Source organism: Pipistrellus hanaki, assembly GCF_964339955.1.
Source record: "Pipistrellus hanaki genome assembly, chromosome: 3".
NCBI lineage: Eukaryota > Metazoa > Chordata > Mammalia > Chiroptera > Vespertilionidae > Pipistrellus > Pipistrellus hanaki.
In genome coordinates, this window is record NC_140505.1 from 128,835,135 (window position 1) to 128,852,768 (window position 17,634).

The window sequence follows — 17,634 nt, forward strand, 5'->3', positions numbered from 1 at the left end:
GGGCTATTGTATTAGCCTGGTGAGGAAGGTGATGGTGGCCCTGCGAAGGAGAGAGGAGAGGGAGAGAGAGGAAGGACTGGGGTTTATCTGTAGGTGGAACTGACAGGACTTTGCTGTGTGCTGATTCTCTGGGAGGAGGAAAGAAAAATTTAAGGATGATTCCTGTCTTATTTGGCTGACTATCTGGGTGGGCAGAGGCACACTTTAGGGGTGGGGAACAGTGAGGGAAGCAATACTTCTAAATGGTATTCTGATAATTCTTGAATTAATGAAAGAAAGTAGAATGAACCAACAGGAGAACAAGCCATCGGTACATTAGAAAGGAGTTAATATTGACAGAAAAACTAATACCACCTAAGAGACAGGCTTAAGATGAAGTTAACTTAACCACTGACAAGTCAACAGTTCACATTGAGGGGGATGTCAAATGTGATTCTCTAAAATAAGCTCATCTTTGTAAACGTTCCCATGTTTTTGATAATGATCTTGATTTAAAGTTAAGCTTCTTACTTAGACCTCTCAGTAATAGTTATACTATCACTTTTGTGAATCTTAAATACATATCCCAATTCTGTTTCTCATAATTTTGTTGATTCCATGGAACAGCAAAAGATATAACCCGGAATTTTTCTAGGGACATTAATTATATTTATGAGAGATCAAATATCATTATTTGCATCCAGCCTTCCTACATACCATACAAATGAAAAGTATGTGATTTTATTATGAAATTATATAAGTAAATTGCTGTAATGGAGGTTCCGGATGCTGTATAATAATAACATAAGGCTTGGCAACATTTTTGAAATGCGGTGTATTGTTTACTTTTCTCAACATAAAAAAAAATATATATATATGTTGCCAGGCATAAAATTAGGCACGCATGACATTTCAAATGTGCAACTTATTTGGCACCTCTCATAAGTGAATGTCCAGTGGGCGGAGTGATAAACAGACAAATACAGTTTTCTAAGAAAAAAAAATGTGTGGGCAACTTCCAATCCATTCAGAATTGGTTCTTAAACTTGAATAAATAATAGAAAGAATAGACCTTCAAATGTACTTAGAGAGCTAGTGAGCAGTACAGAGGAATTCATGAAATATAGGTAGAGATATTTATAAGCCAGATTGCTTCTGGGAAGCCAGAAAACACACAAAAGCGGCTGTTTGGGTCAGAAAAGCTCTGGCATGTTTGAGCCATTTCCATGTGATACAGAGTTTCTCTGGTCCTGGCCTTGTTAGGTGAGGCAGGAAATCCGAGGTCAGCCCACCTGCTCAGCCTGAGCATCACTCAGTAAATACATGTCAAAGGTGGACATAAATAGCCACACTCTTCTAATTTGTTATGTATAATCCCTAGAGATTGAAGGAAATGGGATTAGAGTCCTAGCTAGAATTATTTGGTTCAAACCATTTTCCAAAGTAAATATATTTCTCAAACTAATTTTCAATTTTTTTTTCTGTACTAATGAAAGTCATTTAGGTAAGAATACAATCCCCTTGCTAAATAGAATAATAATAATAATTTATTTCTTCCATTTATTGCATAATTACTTGTGCTAAATTTACTGCCTGGTATTCAACATTCAGTGTATTTTTTAAAAAAATATATTTTATTAATTTTTTACAGAGAGGAGGAAAGAGGGATAGAGAGCTAGAAACGTCAATGAGAGAGAAACATCAACCAGCTGCCTCTTGCACACCCCCTACCGGGGATGTGCCCGCAACCAATGTACATGCCCTTGACAGGAATCGAACCTGGGACCTTTCAGCCCGCAGACCAACGCTCTACCACTGAGCCAAACCGGTTTCGGTACATTCAGTGTATTTTAATACCACTTTGCTGAGTTATGATTAACATATAACAAGCTATACATGTTTAATGCATACAACTAGAGTCTAGGGATAAACATGCACCCATGAAAACAGGACCACAACCTATGCCATAAACATATTCATTACCTCCAATGTTCTCCTCTCTTCATTTAGTATTATTATTTTGTGTTGTTATAAGAACACAACATAAGATCTACCCTCTTACAAAATCTTTAAATATATAAAATAGTGCTGTTAACTATTGGCTTTATGCATAAACACTTAATAGATATTCATTTCCTAATTTTACTGATGAGGAAACCATGGTTCAGAGAAATTAAGTAATTTGACAAAGAACATGTGTAGGTGTGTGTATGGGGGTGTTTGAGGACAGGAATTGGGATTCAAGTCTAAGTCTATCTGGATTAAAAGTTTGAACTCTCTCACACCTGACTGGTGTGGCTCAGAGGTTGAATGCCGACCTATGAACTAGGAGGTCAAGGTTCAATTCCCAGTCAGGGCACACACCCAAGTTGCAGGCTCAATCCCCAGTGGAGAGCATGCAGAAGGCAGCCAACCTATGGTTCTCACTCATCATTGATGTTTCTGTCTCTCTCTTCCTCTCCCTTCCTCTCTGAAATCAATACAAATTAACAATAAAAACTCTTTCCCATGTTTCCATGGGCAATGTCAAATTGAGGTTCCTTTTAATTCTGTAACTCTATCTTGTTGGCATCTATTTCTGGTCACAAAGTGGTCTAGTAACAGGATGAGAATGCCTATGTTAATCAGAGCCACTCAACACAGGCAGAACTCAAGTGTGTACCATACCAAACCTACTGTGGACACATTCTATTTTTGTTTTGTTTTTTGTTTGTTTGTTTTTAACATATTTTATTGGTTTTTTACAGAGAGGAAGGGAGAGGGATAAAGAGTTAGAAACATTGATGAGAAAGAAACAACGATGAGCTGCCTCCTGCACACCTCCCTCTTGGGATGTGCCCATAACCAAGGTACATGCTCTTGACCAGAATCAAACCTGGGACCCTTCAGTCCGCAGGCCGATGCTCTAGCCACTGAACCAAACCGGTTATGGCCACACTCTATTTTTGTATTTAGTATCCTTTAGTGGGCACATCCATCTCTTCTGTGAATTTCTAGGGGATAGCATTAAGTACCATCTCTGCATTCACAGTGTCTTATTTCTGGAATAATGTAAGAATTCAAGTTTATCCAATTAAATGAAATAAATGATTGAGCTCTTTTAGAACTAACTGTAAAATACTGTCAAGAAAAATATATATGCTTTGGACTGTTGGTGGCATTTTAAAATTTGAACATATGTTTTTCACACAGATGTTTTGTGTTACCTGCTTATGTAGTTTTTTTAAAATAAAAACTATGAGCTGCAAAAGAGCTTTATAGAATGCTCTTTAGCTTCCTCTCATTTCTTTTTCCTGCTATTGCTGGTTGTGTTTTTCTCTTGCTATAGTTTAACTTTTATTCCTTTCTCTTTTCTTTTTTTTCTTTCCCGAGTGATCAAAGCATTGCATTGCATCCTAAGATTCAAAAAATAAGTTTCAAAGGTAAAACAAAAATATTGACTTGCGATTGCTGTGGCAAGCTGTGAGGTTGAACTCTCAAACAAAGTGCGTTCTCACAGAGAAAGGAGCATCAGCTGTATCTGGCTTTCCAGCCACAGAGGGAAATCTCTGACGCTTTCACAAAGGCTTCAGGAAAGAGGTGGGGAGGATGTGGGATTTACAAGAACAGGAGAGGGCAATGATCACAGGCACAAGTCAGGAAGCCTGGGTTCTAGACTTTATTTCTAACTGTCCATATATCATTAAACCCCTCTGGGCTTAAAAGTAAAATGAGGGCATCAGACCAGGGGATTTTTTAAAGACCTCTTATCCCAGATTTCCTCACAGCAGCACTGTTGACATTTTGGACTGGGTAAATCTTTTGTTGAGGGGAGGGGTTCTGTCCTGTGCATTATAAAGTATTTAGCAGTATTTCTACCGTCTGCCCACTAGATGCCAGCAGTACCACACACACTCTCCAGAATGACAATCACAAACCATCCCAGACATTGCCAGATGCCCCCAGAACAAAATCCCTGCTGGCGGAGAACCTCTGCCCTCGAGCTTCCTGCCACGGCAAATGCCTATTGTCAAGTTGCAAGCTCCTCAGCTTTTCCACATTTTTTTTTCAGACAGTTCGATCTCTCACTTGAGTATTTTTAAACACTGATATACACTCTCCAAGTTCTTTTCCCTTGTTACAGATGTACAACCAGTTTGTACAGGTACTATATAGACATGTATTAAAAATTGACCTCTAACCAGAGATGGAGTAAGCAGACAACAGTAAAATGCCTGGAGGAGGCTCGTCAAGAACTGGTGACGGTAAAGTGCATCGGACTAGAGCTGGTTTCACACGAATAGCATCATAAGCGTGACCTGCCAATAACTGTTGTGAAGGCTGGCGTTTTCTTGGCTTCCTCATTTTCATTATTGAACTGTGCTTCTGGCAAGAGCTTGGAATATATAATATATCCATTATCTTCTATTTATATTTTTCTGTAAATGTACAGATATATTTGTTTCTGTTGTCATTCAGGAAAATAACTTGCTCGCAATTGAAAAAAAAAACAAAGAAAAAAAAAAACACTATCCCATCTTAAATTCTATGATCTCATTCTTTAGTGGCTATGTGTTCAGCTTGACACATGTGTCATCTGATTGTATTGTTCAGTACCGGAGTTCTGGTTTCACACAGTGCTGTGGTATCAAAGTGTCTTTTAAGGGTTATGGATACCGAGAGAAGCAATATGTTCAAAACATCCCATCCTTTGTCATTATGCAGAGAGGGAGGGGGTTAACCTTTAGTATTTTCTATCCCATAGCTTGTGAAAATAATTAAATGACAGCAAGAAGACTGCTCACTGGCATGAGATGCTTTCTTTTCCTCTTAGTAATATTTGTCATGGGAGATTTAGCTTTACCCTACCAGAGTGAATGAATAGCACCTGTGTTAAAGGTCCCAGGTTATGAGGAAGTAAAAGGGCATAAAAGCCATTAAGGATTGTCCTTAATTTCTGGCAGTTCACATTATAATATGTGTTTCTAGTTGTATCCCAGATGTGCATAGTCTTTTTCCTTAAGAAAATCTTTCTACTCCCCAAAGCTACATTCTTAGATTTGGAAGCTTTCAGACGAGATCGGGCGCGTTCAGGGTGGTATGGCTGTAGACAGATTTGGAAGCTTTCAGACCAGTGGTGAGAGTCACATCTGCTGCAGGTGTGATTTCAGAGTCATCTTCAAGGAGGACAGTGTGGTGAAGAGCAGCGCCAGAGGGGGGTGAGGGGGAAGGGAGGGGGTTCGATGTACACAGGACGGCAGCACCACGCTGGGCTGGGGCCTGGCTCTGTCCCCCTGAATGTTGTTTTAGGCACCCCGGGTTATTTAGCTAGACTTCAACCTCTTTAATCTACAGTTAGGTTCGAAGGACCTCCAGTGACTATCTTAACTCTGATTCCCATCATATCCCTAATTAAAAAGTCACTGAACATACATTCGCCTCTATTTTTTACCTCTCTGGCCTCCTCCAACCTTCTTACTTGTTAGAAATGTTGGATTGTGGACAACATCTGAAACATAATTACATTTAGTTTTCACTCTGTGTTTAAATCATTCCAAAGCTCCCTTTTACATCACCATTTCTAGTTCCTCTTCATTTTGAATCATCTTTTCTCATGGCTTTGAGGTGTGTGTGTGTGTGTGTGTGTGTGTGTGTGTGTGTGTTTTTGTGTGTGTGTGTGTGTTTTTTTTTCAGGAAGAGTACACAGAGTATATTTTCTGACACCTGGAGTATCTGAACAACTCTGTTGGCTTTATCTACATGCACATATATGTAGATAGTTGTGGAATTCATACATCCATTGTAACATGTATTTTTTTTCTGAAAGTCATGCAAATTTGCCTCATTTTATTCTCACACTTACTGTTCTTTCAAGTGACATACACCTTTTAAACTAAGAACTTTCTTCATTCTGTGTCTGTAAATTCCACAGGAACAAGCTGCTGTCCCTTTCACAATACATGGCATACTGGCACTGAAATAGCTTTGAATTGCTTGTTTCTCTTTCATTCACTGATTCTGGTTTGTCATTTACTGAGAGTCTTCTTTGACTTTCATGCTCTGTCTTTCTCTTGTCCTATCTTCATTCTTTATCTTTTCACCCAACATTCCAGTAGTCTCTTGGCTTTTCCATATAAACCTTATATGCCAGTGATTATAGTATTTTAGGCATTGTCGGGTTTGTTCTTTGTTGCTAGCAAAGATTTACATCCTACTACTGAGTTTTCAGTTCTTTGATTTACTTTCTTTTTCATTCTGGTGCCTTTTCATTTTAGATTGTTGTGTTTTTATTTTATCCTGATTCTTTAAAATAAATTTATCTTGTTGAATAGGCTTTTTTTTAACCAATATATTTTAAGAATCCTAAACAAATATATTCTAAACTATTTTCTGAAATAGGTTATCAAAGGTATTTATTTCCTCCATGAATTCTTTCCTAACTTTCTTTTCTGTTTGTTCATGCCTTAATGAGAATATATATATATATATATATATATATATATATATATATATATACTTTGTATCTTTCCAGTAGATTTAAAATACAGAGATTACTAGAATTTAAAGGAACTCTGGAAGAAAAGAAAAGAAAGAATTAGCCTCATAACTAAAGTAGAGGTGACTGAAAAGAGCCCGAGAAGCCCATCCTCAAAAATAACACTCCTTTAGGTGCTGGATCCCAGGAACTAAGCAGGGAGCTCAGTGGGATGCATATGTCATCAGTGCTGTCATTGCAGATGATGGGTTAAGTCAGCTCTTCATGTGAATGACTAATCAGATCACTTCCTTGAACAGACTTGAAGAAGCACAAGGACATCTAATTCCCAGCAGGAAATGGAGTGTAGAGTCAGCATTGAGATAAGAGGAATAGTATCAAATTGATATTTTGTACACCTTAAACGTATACAGTGTTGTATGTCAATTCGATCTCGGTAAAACTAGGAAAATAATTTAATTTGAATAAAAATAAATGAGTAAAACTTTAAAAGAAAAGAGAAAAATGGACCTATAAAAAGGGAAGCCTGAGGATAGGAAAGACAAACTTTGCTCACTCACGTGATGGTCCATTGGAGTGTCTCAGCAAAGTCAGTCCAGTTCTTTCATAAGTTTAAGAGTAAAGATCCTGCCACTTCTGAGCTCTATTAGCTGTTCCAGATAGAACTCTGAGGATGGAAGAGCACAATATTTTTTTCCTACATACTTTAAAAATTAAATGGGGCAAAGGGTAAGAAAAAATATACTGGCTGTCCAAATTATTCTTCGATAGATGCTCTAAATTTAACTATTTTGAGATCCTCAAGCTAACATATGACCAAAGCAGATATTTACCAACATAGGAAATTATGGATTAGAGAATAACTATACTTTGATTAATATTTCGCAAGACTTTCTTCTTACATGTTGCATTGGATGCAGGTCTCTGTTTCTGTAAATGTCATAAACTTATACTTCACGCTTATGCCTGCTATAAGTCTTCAATTTCAGTCATTTTAATTAAACGCTTACCTATGATCAAACAGCTATCTGACACTTTAATATCATTAGCCAAATTTACTTTTAATACTAGTTGGGGAATACATTTATGTGCAGATATATTTCACATGTTTGTGCACCATAACTAGAAATACCAAGTATATTCTTTTGAGAAAAATCTCAACACCACAAACCTGAGAAACCATCCCAGAAGTCTTTGCTTACTTGTATGGTCATTAAACTTTCATTGTTAACTTTGGTTTGTCTTCTAGGTTGGGGTGGAAGAGATCATACTTTGTTGTTGAGTGTGAAAAATGTGACAGCAGCCCTTTCTATCTCCTTCTATAGATTCTTTACAGATTAAAGGAAAAGTTTCAGCTTTCTTTGAGACAAGATAAAGAGAAAAATCAGGAGATCCACCTGTCACCCCTCGCTTTACAGCCAGCACAGACTGAGGCAAAGACAGTCAACAGCATGGTCCAGCCTGAGCAGGCGCCAAAGATACTGAGTGTGGTCGTGGACCCTCAAGGTCGATACGCTCCTGAGATCAAAGCTACCACCTCTGTCTGCCCTTCTCCTTTCAAAATGAAACCCATCGGACTTCAAGAGAGGTAAGACCTTTTTCTGTGTCCCCCACGTGTTGATTTTTTTTTTTTTTTTTTAGAGTACTCACCAACAAAAAAGGATAGAACTAGAGATTATTGGCATAGTAAGTACCATCTCTCATATCAAATGGACACCAGGAAGACCAAAGGGGTTTGGCTTTGATTCCGGTGAAGGGCATGTACCTCTGTTGCAGGCTCCTCCCCGGTCTGGGGCCTGGTCGGGGCTTGTGCAGGAGGCAACCAATCCATGTGTTTCTCTCACATCGATATTTCTCTCTGTCTTTCCCTCTTCCACTTTCTCTAAAAAAAATCAATGGGAAAATATCCTCGAGTGAGGATTAAAAATAAAAAATAAAAAAACAACAATGAATGAATTGAAAAGAAAAAGATTGGTTACAGCTCCGAAGTACTTAAAGGGAAAACACTTTGACTTCATAATGGAAGGAAAATGGAGAGCAATCAAGTCATTCTTTCTACACTGTTTCCCCGAAAATAAGACAGTGTCTTATATTAATTTTTTCTCCCAAAGATGCGCTAGGTCTTATTTTCAGGGGATGTCTTATTTTTCCATGAAGAAGAATACGGTACACATTAATTGTTAAATGAAAATAAAGGAAATTTATTACCTGTATACGGTACGGTAGTATGGTAGTTGTTAACACAAACCAAACAACTGTGAATCCTACAGTATCAAGAATTTACTCATTTATTCAATGACAATCATGTCATCATCTTCTGGAACATCATCATAACAATCCAATTCCTGAATTTCCTGGTGAATTTCTTGTGACTCCATTTCTTTCAGAATCAGTGGACCAAATCTCTCATGTTTAGCCTAGGGGGGGTCTTATTTTCGGGGGAATGCCTTATACTCAGAAGGAAACCTGTAAGTAGTCCTATTTTCAGAGGATGTCTTATTTTCGGGGAAACACGGTACCTCCTCCCCCCAAACATTTGATGGATTCTTCATGCATCGGGGTACCATTCCCTTGCTTGAATACCACTAACTTGCTGTCTGGGTGGCAGTATGGAAAGACAGACAGGATGGAACTTTTTCCTGAAGCTAACCAGAAGTCGGGAGAACTGGAATTGGGACCCAGCTCTGTCATTTCTAGATTGAGTGGCTTCATGAGCTATTCACTTATCTGGGCCTCATTTTCTTCTGTAACACGATGGGGTTAAACTTGGCTGCTTTGGTCCTCACGTACTTTCACGCTTGTTACCCAAATTAATTTTAAGCATTTATGTGTTGTTGTTTTTTTTAAAAAGAAACCTTGAAGCAGGCATCTGAGCATCAGTGGTGTACCAAGGGCAAGGGGGCGGAAAAGATCTGCTCAGATGCAGGCCATAAGGGGGTCGTTTTCTAGAGATGATTTAAAGATGATTATAAAACTGACTAAAAGTCTGACTAATTTTTATTGTCATCATGTGGCACCAATTCTAAGCAAGGTCAGTGATTAAATACTCTAGGGAGTACTTCTTCCTGGCATCCTGCCCTTTGTCAGCCACTGCTGGACATGTTGGGATTCCAAGGAGCATAAGGTTAAATATCTGTTTATTCATTTAAATGAAGTGAATGTTCAATAAAGGAGTGTACCGGCATGGTCTCTGACTCATGTTTGTGGTCTACGGAGGAGACTTAAGCAGAGCAAGTGTGTAATCTATAACTAAATGGATTCCCTGCCCCTGGTCTTCACAGTCTCCTGCATCCCCACTCGTGGCCTCCCTCCCCCTTCCCACCTCAAGCAGGAGAGAGCGAGTGATTCTGTCTACAGAAGCTCCAGATTATTCCCTCCCAATTGTCATAACCGACTCCATCAATTTCCTTCTCCATTTTCAACTGTCTCCTAGCTGCTAAAACTATCCCCCCACATAGAAACAGGTTCTCTTTTGTATCAAAGAAGCTCCCTTAACCCAATGCCTCCTCTGGTTATTATCTTTCTCCCCTTCTCCAAATGGGTCTTAAATGAGCAGAGTATATTTGTTGCCTCATTGGTCTTCAAACTTCCATCGTCACTATTTCTCTCACATGTTTGCCAAGTTTGCCAACGGACTAATCACAGAGCACATTTCATGTTCACATCTAGTGTTAAACTGTCTCTTCCTTTGGCCTCCAAGAGACTATTTTTTGGTACTTGGTTGGCTACCTTTAGGCTCCCATGCAGATTCTTTTCTCTCCGTAACTTCAGAGTTTCATCAAAGAAGTAGATTGAGCTGGAGGTACTTCTTTAGGGAGCATTCAAGTCAAAGGTAGTAAGAGAAGAGGTGGTTGTGGTTGGGTTACCTAGGGAGGAGAGAAGAGGTGCGAAGGTGAGACATGGAGTGAGGAATAGAAAGGGAATATGCAGAAGGAAATTTAAGCATCACTTTCTCTTGAAAGCCATTCCAAGCTTCCTCTAGCTTCTTCCCTTCTTTCTCTAGCTCACCTTCCTGACACCAATTCAGCTCTCTTCTCTGTTCCCCTCTGCTCTAGTCTTATAACCCTGTGTTACATACATGATTTAATTGTCTTTTTGTGTCTTACATATAGAATATAATTCCTGAAAAGCAGAACTCCTAGAAGTAAATGCTTTAAGGAATGAATGAATGAATATTATAATGAATAATTCTCAGGTCACCTTTCACTTGTAATAGGGAAACACTTTGCTTATTCCAACATCTCTTCCTCATCTACTCTACCATAATTCTCTGTCAAGATAGTGTAGTAATGAGTTTTAAGAATGATATAATATGAAGAATATACAGTGTTTTATGGAGTCAGAAAACTTTTCTGAGAGTTTAAAGCCGTAAAACTTAATTTATGCTTATGTACCTTTAAAATACAATATCTTTGTGTTTTACAGTCTTCCACCTTTCTATCCTGGAGCAAAATATTAATCCTCTGTTCTGGCTCCATTAAAATCACCATGAGGCCATAAATTTTACATTATGAGTCATTTGTCTCAAAATCTTTTGGGTCATACCATATAAATCTCTCATCCCTGATTAGAAGAATCCATTATTCTAATAAGGCTAAGGGACCGTCTGTCTGACCAGTAGCCATGACGTGCACTGACCACCCGGGAAGACACTCAATGCAGGAGCTGCCAAGTTGCGGTGACTTGGTAGTGGTGGTTCTCAGGTAATGTACCCCAAAACCAGAGAGGAGGGAGCCAATTCCAGGGTGTATCACCCGAGAACTTCCCTCTTGCAATCCGGGACTCCTCCAGAGAACTGGCTTCAGCCTTATCCCCATAGGCCAGGCCGAGGGACCACACCTGCTAGAGGGATCCCACTCACTCTGCAGACACCCTTCAAGCTGCAGTGCTGCCCCAGGTGCAGCTGGCCAGGGAAGTTGGCTCCAGGGCATTTCCATTCCATCTCGCCCAGTCCCACCCCACTGTCCACCTTCTAATTAATTTATTTTCAACGTGCATGAATCCATGCACCAGGGCACTATTTATTAATAATAAAATATGATTTTAAATTAAAAATAAAATTTTAAATACATAAAGCCAAATGCCTATGCTTAACTAGTACAAAGTATATAACCTGGAAATTATGAAGATTAAAGAAGCATAAGGTGAGAGACATAGTAGTTTCCTCTTTTTTTCTCCCTACTTCCAACTAGTCACTAAATCACATTGATCCTTGCTCCTCAGATGTTCTCATTAATATCTCTTTTTGTAACCATTACCCTGGACTAAGATCCCACTATTTCATATTTGAATCATTTTGCCTTACAATTGTAAAAATGATATCAGGATGAATATGTGTTTTATATTTCACATATATTATTTTCTTTTATCTTATCTGCCTGATCTAATTCTCTTGTCTCCCTGAGTTATCTTGCTATGACAATACTTGCATTGTTACGTTGCTCTACAAAAAATCTCATAGCTCCCCTTTGCCTGCAGAATAAGGCACAAACTCTCTTGTTGGGCCTGATCATTCTCTCCAAACCTGCTAGCCACTATCCCATCAAAATAAACCTTCCCTTCCGTCTGCTCTCTTCCCCGCAGTGTGCTGTGTTCCTGCCCACATTTGCATCTTTGTTCACCTGGTCCCTCTTCCTCCTCCTCCTATCTCTAGCCTCCAGATCTCAACATGAAACTATCTTCAGCCACCACCATGACACCTACTGTGCCCACAACGATTTTAACACGTTTGCATCCTCACATATGCCATTCCTGCAGCAGTGGTTTTAGTTAAAGAATAATTCACAAAGGATCTGAAACTGGTTTTTGAATGGTGTGACTGTCCCTTCACCAGCTTGTGAGAATCTCAAGATACTCAGGTGCCTCCCATGATTCCTGTAATCGCAGTACATAGTTCCTCGGGGTGCATCACCTGAGAACTGCCCTCTTACAACCCGGGACCCCTCGGGAGAGTTGGTTTCGGCCTTATCCCCACTTGAAAAATATTACAGAGTGGATTACTTAATTAATTAATGTTCCTTTACATCTTGGGATCTCATATGTTTCTAAAGAAACTTCCACAATCCAAGCCAGCGTGGGTCAATGGTTGAGTGTCCACCTATGAGGCAGGAGGTCACAGTTTGATTCCCAGTAATGGCACATGCTCCATCCCCAGTAGAGGGTGTGCAAGAGGCAGCCAATCAATGACTCATCATTGATGTTTCTATCTCTTTCTCCCTTTTCCTTCCACTCTGAAATCAGTAAAAATTATATTTGAAGAAACTTCCACAAGAACAAATAGCCTAATGATAAATTACAGAGCTGAGTCTCTGTGCTAATATAACTTCTGATGTTTACTAAATAAGTGACTCAACATGTTAAGTCATTCCTTAATTATCAAAATAAGTATGATAATATCTGTCTTACCTTTTTTTAAAAGCATCCCATTAAGTCAACAATAAAAATAAAATGGTGTGGTGGCTTTCAGAAGGAAAGAAAAATCTAGCATTCTTTTTGGTTTTCTTCTCTGCTCCCATTCCTGGCACAGCTCTTGTGACAGTTAAGCCAGGCGGCCGCTGCCTAAGAAATAAATATGCTCTAGCTTCTTAAGCTGTACTGTAATATGGTTTATTTTGTTATCTATCCACAAGTTCCATGCAAATGATACATAGCACCAAGGTAGGTGGTATTCAAGGTTTCCTTGGGGATTACAACCTGGCTAAGCCTGGGAGATTCCTCTCAGAGCTAGAAAGATGTCTGCAGTGGTGGAGGCAATGAAACTCAGTCTCAGAGAAAATGTTGAGTATCCTATACCTAAACTCAAAGCCTTTGTTCGCTAGCATTTCCTCCGGGCCTGGTCGAACCTCCCGACTTCTGCCCCTGTGCCCCCTAGCAGAAAAACATTTCAGTGTTCAAGAGTTGGACTTAGAGGGTACTGACCTCCAATGGAAGATATAAGAAAGGGAAAGAATAGAGAACGGATACACCTGGATATCTTGGTGCAAAGTATGCAAAAATACTCAGAGATTATAATCTGTACTCGTGAAATAGACCCATCAGTGACAATGAATTCAACGCCCTCATTTTCTGTCAAGTGACACTGAGACCCAGACGCTGCTCCCTTGGGCCTTAGGAGAGGTTCCCTGACAGCAGAGCCTGGGACAAGGGCTCTTGTCCAAGCGATCTGTGGAGAGGACGCTCTCAGGAGTAACCCGAGGGAAAGTAGGGGAAGCAGACAGAGGAGAAGCCGAGTGAAGAGGTGGTTTCAGCTGATGTCGGGCCCCAGTCTGATCACGCAGGGAGCGTGGACAGGAGTGGCACCTATGAACAGGTGTTGCGCCGTAAGCCAAGCAGACGGGGCCTCTGGGCCCCATGCCAGTCAACCATTGACTTCAGGCCATCCTGAGGAAGGTGGAGGCGTAACTTCCTAGGATCTCTGGACTAGGCCACTCCATCAGCTGAGTTGCCTCCCCAGAGAGGTGGCCACAGTGTGCCACTCACAGCCAATGCTCCCAGCCTCGGGAGAGGGGAGGTATGGCCACCAGCCTGGGAAAGGTGATCTGGACAGGGCACCAACAGCATCACTACATTTGCCAAAGGTTTCAACACTAGTTACAACAGAGCTGAGTCTTTACTCCAGGTTTCCTCGGTCATTTTTTTCAATTACAGTTTGCATTCCAATATGGTTCTGTATTAGTGTACAGCACAGTGGTTAGACATCATGTACTTTACAAAGTGTTCCCCTGGTATTTCTAGTATCTACCTGGCCCCATACATAGTTATTACAATGTTATTGACTATATTCGCTATGCTGTAATTTATATATATATATATGTGACTATTCTGTAGCTACCAATTTGTGCTTCTTCATCCCTTCACCTTTCCCCCAATCTTTCAAGGCTGTTATACATGTACCATGTTGCCTCCTTTAGATAAATACTATTTGTTCTCATGAAACCTATGACCCAGCACTATGGAACACAGTCTGTCAACCATGACTCATTTTCTCTGCCTCACCATATGGGGATAATATAGATAACAAACAAACAACCATTGAAAGTCAATCCTAACCTAACTCCAAGTAACGTCACTAAAAATAACAATGCAATGAGATTGTGGACCCTTTGCAGGCATTATCTCATTTAACCCTCATATTATTATTATTATTATTATCCCTTCCTTACAGAGAGGCAATGAATGCTCGGAGTTTAAGTCACTGCCCAAGTAACCTAATAATAAGTCACTGGGGGGTGCAAGAGTGACAAGTAGAATTTGAACCCAAGCAGCCTGGTTCCAGAGGCTGTGCTACTAGGCAAGGATGCCTGGGGGTGAAGTGAGCACATATTCTGTGGGAAATAAGTACAAAATAGATTATAAATCAATGTCTCCGGTAAGTAGGTATATTATAGAGTGTCACACTATTATTTTTCTTAGCAAATTTCATGCTTGTCTTTCAGGATGTTTTTCAGATTCTAAGTCAAGTAAAATGCAATTTGTGCAGCAGATTCAAAACACTCAAGGTGGATAGATAACCATTTCAATGCCAGTCTAGAAGCTCGCCATCAGTCTTGGGTTTTCTTCCATCGGTGTGTTCCCATTCTAGAGGCCCAGTGGTGACACAACATAAAAGACCAAGGTGATGGCAAACATAGATATAGAAAAGAAGCCAAACTGAGAGGGAGACATGAGGCAACAATCCAGGAAAGTCAAGCTAAAAGCTGTCCTCAGGGGCTTTGGCAGGGGAGGGCGCTCTATTGTTCAAGCTGTCTCAGTAATAACGGAGCTCATTTCACTATGTGCGTGGTGAACGGTGGACGTGGGAGGGCACATATCTGTGCCCCTCTACATGCAGTGGGAATAGAAGGAAAAATAACAAAAGCTAACATATTAACCAGTAACCTACCACATGCCAACCATGGTGCTAATGTGTTATCTCATACACTCCTCACAACACCCCTTGAAGCAAATACTATTTTTATGCCCTTCTTGCAGGTTAGCTAACGTCTGGTATCACAAAGGAAATAAAGAAAGAGTTAGAGATTCGAATATGGGCAATCTGGCTACAAAATCTGCACATGACCACTATGTTCTACTTCTTCCTCGATGATACAGATGATAAAACTCTTAAGTTTCTCTTGTTTTTATGGTCATATCCTTATAAAATGCTTTTATAGGGATGTTCAACATTTGGGAGGCATAGAAGACATGCACAAGCCCTTCATTAACGGTGCTGACCAAGCTGTTTCTCTTTTGATTGGTTGGCTAGACACGATTGCCTTTTTATGTTGGTAGGCTGAACTTCTGAAAGGTCAGAAAAAAAAACTTTAAAGCGTTCCTTATTAAAAACAATAACACTGGGCCTGAACGTGGTGACTCAGTGGTTGAGCATCGATCTATGAACTAGGAGGTCACAGTTCAATTCCTGGTCAGGGCACAAGCCCAGGTTGCAGGCTCATTCTCAAGTAGGGGTGTGTAGGAGGCAGCCCATCAATGATTCTCTCTCATCATTGATGTTTCTATCTCTCTCTCCCTCCCTTCCTCTCTGAAGTTAATAAATAAATATATATAAACAAAACAGTTTACATTGGGATTAAGGAAATGGAGGCAAAAGTTTTGAAATCTGCCTAAAAATTCATGACAAGGCATGAGACAAAAGGTAATAGTGGTTAATGAAAGAAATGATAGTAGGTACAACCTAAGGAACATAGAACAGATGCCAAATACATATTTTTAAGGAACTGAGAATAGTAGAGTTCTTCCTAGAAAAGTGAAAATTAACCATCACTTGTTGCCGAGCACTGACCTGGCTTCTCTCCAAGCTGCAATCTTGGGCCTCTGTGGCTAAATCCCAACAGTGTAGACGTGGAGGTGGATCCAACAGTAATCTGCTGACTTTCTTTTTCTCCACTCATGGCTCCACAGAATAATAAGAGTCAGTCCCACTGGGTTCTCTTTCTGCTGTATCTCCCAGCAGACCCATCACACAGGCTGCCTCATCCTGAGATGCAAACAGAAAGGACTTCTCAGCATGCCCATCCTTCAACATTCATTAACTTGAACCCGATCCTGAACACTGGCCTTCAGATTTACTAGGTGGTCTTCCTTTCCACTCACAATATGGGGTGGAGGGGCAAAACCCAATGACCCTCTTGAATTCTTATGGCTATTCTGTAGGGTTGGTGTTTCTATAAAGTTCTCCTTGTCCTGACCCTAAAAAGAGGTTGTTGCAGTATAATTTTAGAGGTTCATGTGTGCTGATTCCTCTACCCATGTTCAAATTAGAGCTTCGCCGTGAAGAGGACTAAACGCTATGTTTTCTAAAATGAGATTTCAAGTCTTACTGAAGGGACCAGGTCTTGATGTACAAGTTGACAGAATTAGGTGAAATGGCCTTTTTTTGTAGAAGCATTTTAATCAGGGCAGGCGCGGACAATTCCCAGAGTGCACTTTGCATCTTTTTTGAGAGAGAGCAGCTCCGAATCTGAGCTACTGTGTCAGGAGACTTTACCTTGCAGACAGAGACATTTAACCTTTGAAGTTATTTGAAATGTGTCATAAAATTACAGCTCAGGGTCCCACTATGATTTTATGGACTCCTCGAACATGGTTCTTCCATGACATTAGGCACCACTCTGCTCTCATCGGATTTTCCCAGCTATTAATACATGACCTCTATAGCAAAACGGAGAAAAATCACGGCTCACCCATGGCAAGTGACTTAAGCAAAATTTTTATTTTTGAACTGATGGGTTTATTTGTTGTTTTGGGATTGTTGTTGTTGTCCACCTATTATCACTGCTAAGGTGTCATTTCCATTTACCAATGATAAATGATTTTCGGGGGTGGGGAGGGCTCTGTTCTCAGATACAATCTGAGCCAACCTGGAGGAGTCCTGATACTGTACTATGTGGAAATAGTGCCCTCTAGTGGACAACTGTATGTTGAAGCAGTCTCATCTAGGGAAAAGGAAAAAGGAAGCAGGATCTAGATTTTTTTTTTTTTTTTTTTTAAGAAATCCATAATAACTTCAATGTCCCCTCAGGCAGGTGAGGTATAATCTATTTTGACAGGTACTTTAGGAAAAGGTCTCTGGGAAGTGATGAAAGAGCTGTAACTTACGATATAACGTATAGGTGTCAACACTTTCAAACATAATGTGCTTTCTTAACAATGCTTATCATCCAGTCATTTCATTTTTCATT

At 40.0% G+C, this 17,634-nt stretch overlaps 1 protein-coding gene across 7 annotated transcripts in view; it reads left to right on the forward strand.

Annotated features, from left to right (window-relative positions):
- The window catches only part of PTPRR (protein tyrosine phosphatase receptor type R), a 267,828-nt gene that overhangs the window by 170,614 nt on the left and 79,580 nt on the right, over positions 1–17,634 (forward strand). For all 7 annotated transcript variants that reach the window (XM_084878885.1, XM_084878886.1, XM_084878887.1 and 4 more), the window contains one exon: positions 7,780–8,042. In XM_084878885.1, the coding sequence (XP_084735011.1) occupies positions 7,780–8,042 (263 nt within the window). The remainder of the gene's footprint in view (positions 1–7,779; positions 8,043–17,634) is intronic.